This window comes from Entelurus aequoreus, linkage group LG24, assembly GCF_033978785.1.
Source record: "Entelurus aequoreus isolate RoL-2023_Sb linkage group LG24, RoL_Eaeq_v1.1, whole genome shotgun sequence".
Classification (NCBI taxonomy): Eukaryota; Metazoa; Chordata; class Actinopteri; order Syngnathiformes; family Syngnathidae; genus Entelurus; species Entelurus aequoreus.
The window spans coordinates 25,735,853-25,743,681 of NC_084754.1; the positions used below are offsets into that span (position 1 = coordinate 25,735,853).

General features: G+C 39.8%; 1 protein-coding gene across 1 annotated transcript in view; it reads left to right on the forward strand.

Annotated features, from left to right (window-relative positions):
• The window catches only part of calb2a (calbindin 2a), a 67,122-nt gene extending 64,217 nt beyond the window's left edge, over positions 1 to 2,905 (forward strand). The window contains exons 10-11 of the mRNA XM_062036076.1: positions 836 to 907; positions 2,408 to 2,905. Coding sequence (XP_061892060.1) covers positions 836 to 907; positions 2,408 to 2,524 — 189 coding nt within the window. The 3' untranslated portion in view covers positions 2,525 to 2,905. The remainder of the gene's footprint in view (positions 1 to 835; positions 908 to 2,407) is intronic.
• Positions 2,906 to 7,829: the final 4,924 nt, after the last annotated feature.

Below are 7,829 nucleotides of genomic sequence, written 5' to 3' on the forward strand. Positions count from 1 at the left end.
GCCTGAGGGATCGAAGGTCCGTAATACGTGCAGTGATTTCTCCAGATTCTCAGAATCTTTTTATGATATTACGGACCGTAGATGGTGAAATCCCTAAATTCCTTGCAATAGCTCATTGAGAAATGTTGTTGTTAAACTGTTGGACAATTTGCTCACGCATTTGTTCACAAAGTGGTGACCCTCGCCCCATCCTTGTTTGTGAATGACTGAGCATTTCATGGAAGCTGCTTTTATACCCAATCATGGCACCCACCTGTTCCCAATCAGTCTGTTCACCTGTGGGATGTTCCAAATAAGTGTTTGATGAGCATTCCTCAACTTTCTCAGTCGTTTTTGCCACTTGTGCCAGCTTTTTTGAAACATGTTGCAGCCATCAAATTCCAAATGAGCTAATACAAGTTTTCCAGTTCGAACGTTAAGTATCTTGTCTTTGCAGTCTATTCAATTGAATATAGGTTGAAAATTATTTATAAATCATTGTATTTTGTTTTTATTTACGATTTACACAACGTGCCAACTTCATTGGTTTTGGGGTTCGTATTTTACAATATATATTTTTTCAATATTTATTATGGAACATTTTAGTCATTACTGAAAAACACACAAGAACATACTCCTAAATAAAGGAATACATTGAAATGATTGGTTTTTTTTATATTGAGAATACTCAAATCAAAATGAAGATGCTTTAAAGCTACTTATTGACAGAACTAGAGGAATATTTAATTGAGAAAACAAACACAAAAAACCCTCACTGGCGATACTTTTCTTAAACCTAATCTCGAGTTTGTTTGAACAACAAAGTCGCTCATGTGTTTGTGCTGGCTTGTTGCAGGATGGGAATGGCTACATTGATGAGCAGGAATTGGATGCTCTGCTGCGAGACCTTTGCCAGACAAACAAGACGGTGAGATGAGAGCTTTGCTAACGACTTTAGCAACATCGCTTTCAAAACTTGCAAGTGCTTTTGTTATGTTTTGCGTTTTGCACAGCTTTGTCGCAAAAGACAAACACATGTTTGTTTACTGCAGTTTAAAAATCAGAGATACAATAGATTTCAATAAAATAGTCAATGAAATGGTGCATGATCGTCTCAGCCGAATATCAACGTCTCAGTCTCAACATGAAGTTTCCTTCTTTTAATCAGTATTTTTGTAATGATTAACTTTCTTCTTGGAATTTTAATTTTTTTTTTAAGTTTGCACATCGCAATTAATGAAATTAAAATATTTTCAGCTAAAATCAAACAAAACAAGCAACAACCGGTACTTATCATTTTTTATACGGTATTATTTGTCCTATATTATGCATTTTTTTATTCATAATTATGGATTTGTTGTATTAACTTACACATTTTGTATTGTTTTTCCCTTACAAAATGGTAATGTGGTATATTTGAATACACAAGAAATGGACAAACTATTAGTAATTTTTGAAGAAGGTGTTAGATTTCTCTATTCCTTTTTGGTCATTTTGAATTATGCAAGTTTAAATGTAATGTTGTTTTTCTAACTTTGTTTAGTACGTCTAAAATAACCTAAACCATTACCATAATAATTTTTCATTGAATACTTGTATTTCCCATAACAATTCTTAATAAAGAAGTCATAACAAATTATATATTTATATAATTACACAAAGCAACAATATTTTTATTGTTGGATACTTGATTATTGTTTAAATTTTGTATGTATATATTACAGTGGTCCCTCGCCTATTCGCGCTTCTAATTTTGCGGCTTCACTTATCCGAATATTTATCAATTTTACAAAATCATGTCACAGTTTTTCTGTGTTTTACATTTGACTATGTCTATTATATGTCACAAATATACATATTCAAACAAATGTTACGTATTTTTGGCCTAAATTAAGCATTTCCAAGCATATAAATGAACCTAAAATAACGAATCTCGGCTGCTGTTATGTAGTGTACGGCAGATCATCATCGTTATTTTTAAACAACTGTATGTATTTTCACATGTTTCGTGATTGTTTAGGAACTATGTGTATGGATGTGTCTAAACAATTTTAAAGGTGAGTATAAGGGTGTTAATTTATTTCGAGATGGCTCCAAACATGTTTAAAATAACTTATTTAGAAAGTCGTTAACAGGTTATTAAATAAATATTACATTTATAAATAAGAATTCTTACTTTGCAAAAATTCTCCATCGAACCAATTAACCGCGAAAACGAGGCACGACAATAGTTCAACATTTGGTTATTTAAGAGCAATAAATGTAGGTGCTTAGGTAAAAGAAAAAATCTAAACGAACAGATTCTCTCTTCCCACTCTCTGGGTTGTGTGTAATGTAAACAAGGATGTTTCTACCTGACTCATGTCTCGAGTTGATCAACTTCTTTGAGTCAAATATACGCCTTTTTACCCCCTTTCTGTACCCCAAGGAGGCCGACTTGAAGAACCTGTCTGGTTACAAGCAGAGCATCATGAGCCTGTCTGATGGAGGGAAGCTCTACCGCGGCGAGCTAGAAATCGTCCTCTGCAAGGAGCCAATTCAATGACTTCTCATCCTGTCTTACTGTGTATCCTAATCATGTGTGACTGCCCTGCCCTCCGAGTAAAACACTCCCTCCCAGCTAGCTCCCCAACAGCAAAACACCAGGTGCATGTGCCGGCTCTCCCATTTCCTCTTAAAGCTACTACTTCTCAATGGATAACAAGTGCACAATTGGCACAAAATAGCGCAATTGCAAAAAAAAGAAATTGCATTGTTTTCTGTAACCTGATCTCTCAACCCTAAGGTGACCTTTATGAAATTAATCAACTAGATCTTGTAGTCCATTTAAAGTACTTTGTAATGCCATGCTATTATTTAACATTCAATGTTCTTTTTGTCCTAATACTGTTAATTGAACATTTAAATAAAACATCTTAACATGAAATCATCTTTCATTTTCTTCTGATTTATGGTCTGAGGCAGACCTGGGCAAATTAAGGCCCGGGGCCACATGCGGCCCGTTAAGCTTTTCAATCTGGCCCGCCGGACATTCCCAAATAATTTTTTTACATCTTTAAGATGGAAACTAGCTGCCATTATGATGTGCAGTCATGTTTTCTAAAGACTGCAAGTCTTGAACTATACAAAGTATTTCAATGGTTGGAATCTGCGCTTATGGATGATATACCAGTTACTATGGTAATCTAATGAGTTACCTTGGTCATCTAATTAGTTACTATGGTAATCTACGTCACAGCAGTTCAGACGAGGCACCAAGCAGTGTGGGCGGGAAGCGTTTCCACAGACGCGGAAGGAGATTTTTCACAACAAAGTTCTAAAGCTTAGTGATATATCAGATATATCAGATTGTAGATGGGTTTATTTAGTACCCTTCGCATTCATATTTCACTGTTTGTTGCATTTTTGTTGTGTTTCACTTGATTGTAAAATATGTTGATCGAAAGGGGGTGTGACATTCATATTTTGTCAATATTCAGTGTTTTATCGGTCGTAGAAAAATGTAAAATTCCATTATGCTTTTTAAGGCGGTCTGTCATAACGTTTTTTGGAATTCAATCAGACATTATTGTGAGGTTTTGTATTAGTGTTTCTTAAAATAGATATACCGGCCCCCAGACATATTTTTTTCTCTAAATGTGGCCCCCGAGTCAAAATAATTGCCCAGGCCTGGTCTGAGGTCAAGGCAGGCTCATGACATAAAGATCCGATCTAGTTGTTAAGGGCCACAACCACAAGTGGGGCCACATATGGCCTGGGTTTTTGTAAAGATGTTATTGTATTGATCTATTTAATTTAAACCCGTCAGTTACCAAATACGACATCATAAAAGTTTAGATAAAATCAATAAAAAGAATGTTTGAATCAAATTAAGAATGTGTAACAACCTACACCCCCCTTATAAAATGCAACATGGTTCAGTCCTCTTGGTAGCAGCAAACAGATCATGGAACACTTCATTGTTGTGTTCACTCAACACAGACGCCATAAAGTCATCAAAGCTCACCTTTATGCATTCACACACAACACCAATATTTGATAGGTGAAATAAATGTAAAAATATGATAAGTCTATTTGTGGCAGCAATGGACAAATGATGTTAAAAGTTTCACTTTTGGATCTCACACACATCATTGTAGTGTGTTCAGTTAAAGTTGATTAAAGTTTGAAACAGACTTCACGAGTTTTTAAATCCACAGGAGAATTAACTCCCGGTTGATGCTCAATAATGATAACATATTATTATTATGCTCCAATGATTATCATACATGTGTGAGGCAACACTATGAAGTAAAGGGAACCTTGCAAATTACATCTGTTATAAAAAGACAGTTTCAACCAAATTAGGTAAATAATTTGTGATTTAATCCATGTAAACATACTGAGTGTGTGTATTTCAGGCGGTGGCGTTTTCATGATCTGCCAACTGTCTGCTTTTTGCTGCAGTGTGTGGTTTGTGGGTCACGGGGCAGCACCTGATTCCCATTTCCCCCTGACTACTTAGGCTCTCCAGTCCATTCGCTTGGTGCCAGTAGATTCCTGATGGTTCGCCCTTCCAATCGTGTTCATCTCCTTTGCTTTGGCTCCACTCACGCTTCTCGTTTCCTGTGGCTCTGCCCCGGCACTACTGTGGAGTGTTAACTGTTTCCTCTCCACACCTTTTGTGTGTGATTTCTTTTTCTTTTTTTTTTACAGCTTTTGTGTGCATCCTTAGTTATTTTTCCTCACTCCTTTTTGAGTGCACTTTTTGGTATTATTCTTAATATTTATTTTCTGCTGACCATGACAAATCTAATGGCCAATATGGGCTGATTTGACTGCCGCCTTCCACACGCTGTCTGCCAATGCCGGCACCTTTCGCCAGCGGGTTGATCAGACGTGCACTGTGACTCACCCGGAAGGAGGTCACACCGGGACGGGGACCTTCCCACATCCTCCAGCAGCTACTCCTCCCACACCTCGGAGAGTTTCACCGGTGAGTCTGGTTCCTGCGAGCAGTTCTTCCATCGTTTGCTCATTAGTTTTTGACCAGCAGCCTGGTCTATTACTGGTAAGGAATAGCCTGCCATGAGCCTCTAATCTGACAAAGCCACACCTGGGCCTTGGCCTTGCGCACGGCACTACCTTGTTTAGGGAATAAATGATGAAGGTGTTCGATCATCCCCTAAAGGGCAGAGAAGTAGGCAGTCGCTTGCTGGACTTTAAAGGCCTACTGAAACCCACTACTACCGAACACGCAGTCTGATAGTTTATATATCAATGATGAAATCTTAACATTGCAACACATGCCAATACGGCCGGGTTAACTTATAAAGTGCAATTTTAAATTTCCAGCTAAACTTCCGGTTGAAAACGTCTATGTATGATGACGTATGCGCGTGACGTCAATAGTTAAACGGAAGTATTCGGACACTATTGAATCCAATACAAAAAAGCTCGGTTTTCATCTCAAAATTCCACAGTATTCTGGACAACTGTGATGGTGAATCTTTTGCAATTTGTTTAATGAACAATGAAGACTGCAAAGAAGAAAGTTGTAGGTGGGATCGTTGTATTAGCGGCTGGCTGTGGCAACACAACCAGGAGGACTTTGACTTGGATAGCAGACGCGCTATCCGACGCTAGCCGCCGACCGCACGGATGATCGGGTGAAGTCCTTCGTCTTCCCGTCGATCGCTGGAACGCAGGTGAGCACGGATGTTGATGAGCAGATGAGGGCTGGCTGGCGTAGGTGGAGCACTAATGTTTTTATCATAGCTCTGTGAGGTCCCGTTGCTAAGTTAGCTTCAATGGCGTCGTTAGCAACAGCATTGTTAAGCTTCACCAAGCTGGAAAGCATTAACCGTGTATTTACATGTCCATGGTTTAATAGTATTGTTGATTTTCTGTCTATCCTTCCAGTCAGTGAAGTGAAGTGAATTACATTTATATAGCGCTTTTTCTCAAGTGACTCAAAGCGCTTTACATTGTGAAACCCAATATCTAAGTTACATTTAAACCAGTGTGGGTGGCACTGGGAGCAGGTGGGTAAAGTGTCTTGCCCAAGGACACAACGGCAGTGACTAGGATGGCGGAAGCGGGGATCGAACCTGGAACCCTCAAGTTGCTGGCACGGCCGCTCTACCAACCGAGCTATACCGTCCCGTCAGGGGTTTATTTCTTTTGTTTCTATCTGCATTTAAGCACGATGCTATCACGTTAGCTCCGTAGCTAAAGTGCTTCGCCGATGTAGTGTCGTGGAGATAAAAGTCACTGTGAATGTCCATTTCGCGTTCTCGACTCTCATTTTCAAGAGGATATAGTATCCGAGGTGGTTTAAAATACAAATCCGTGATCCACAATAGAAAAAGGAGAAAGTGTGGAATCCAATGAGCCAGCTTGTACCTAAGTTACGGTCAGAGCGAAAAAAGAACCGGCACTGCACTCTAGTCCTTCACTCTCACGTTCCTCATCCACGAATCTTTCATCCTGGCTCAAATTAATGGGGTAATCGTCGCTTTCTCAGTCCGAATCGCTCTCGCTGCTGGTGTAAACAATGGGGAAATGTGAGGAGCCTTTCAACTTGTGACGTCACGCTACTTCCGGTACAGGCAAGGCTTTTTTTTATCAGCGACCAACAGTTGTGAACTTTATCGTCGATGTTCTCTACTAAATCCTTTCAGCAAAAATATGGCAATATCGCGAAATGATCAAGGATGACACATAGAATGGATCTGCTAACCCCATTTAAATAAAAAATAATAATTTCAGTAGGCCTTTAAGCAAGGAAAGCTCTCTGTGACCGCAGACTCCATAGACTTCTGTATTCTAGCTGCAGAGAGCGGATATGGTTACGCTGTTTTATGCAGACATTTTTGCAAGGGATTAAATCATTGCATCAAGTACAAACTTCCAATCCTTGATAAAACTACCACCCTTGTCACACACATTGACTTAGCCATTTGTCTTGATGATGGAATTAGCGAGTGCAATAGAGAAGGCACTAAGAAGGATAACCAATACCTCACCTCTTCGCCGAAGGGAACGCTATCGACAGCGGCAGAATCGAACCTGTAAACCTCCACTCGTCAGCTTAACGATACTAGTGAGGTGCCAATGCAGCTTTTAGGACAAGTCACCACTGTGGAGCGAGCTCATCAGCGAAAATTTTGCCTCTGTGATTACTGTGAAAGCCCAGACCACCATATTTCCAACTGCTCCATTCGTCCTCCCAGACAGACGGTGCTCGCACCCCCCGCTCCTTAAACTTTTTCTTATTCTCTTCCTGCGGGAATCAACTAACAGCATTCTACTAATGGACTGTGTGAGTACCCGCAGGCTCCTAGACTTGGAAAAAGAGACTTGAACTTTCAGAGACTTTGTCTGGGGAGGAAAATATGTCAAGATTGTTGCATTTATTGACTCGTTGGCTGAGGATTGCTTTATGGACTCGAACTTTGTGGACTTGCATAAGATAACTAAAATTTAACTTTGCTTCCCTAAGAAGGTCCGGTCTTTAGACGTCGCTCTTTAGACGGTCGGTCCTTAGACGGTCGTTTACTGGCGAGGGTGACGCACCAAACAGAGACTAGCTTTACAGCTATCGCTTCTTTATTCTTCTATGTCAGTTGACACCCATTGTATTAGGTCTCACGTGGCTCAAACTGCAAAATCCCAGTACTGATTGGGGTAAAACCACTGTTTTGAATTGGAGCACAATTTTTTGGCGTCCCGCCGTTCCCTCGTTTGCCACTCCTAGCCATGTTAATGAGACCATTAATCTGTTGGGGGTACCTGACGAATATCATGACCTCAAACAGATATTTAGTAAAGACCAGGCTCAGTCCCTTCCGCCACATGGTCCTCACAAC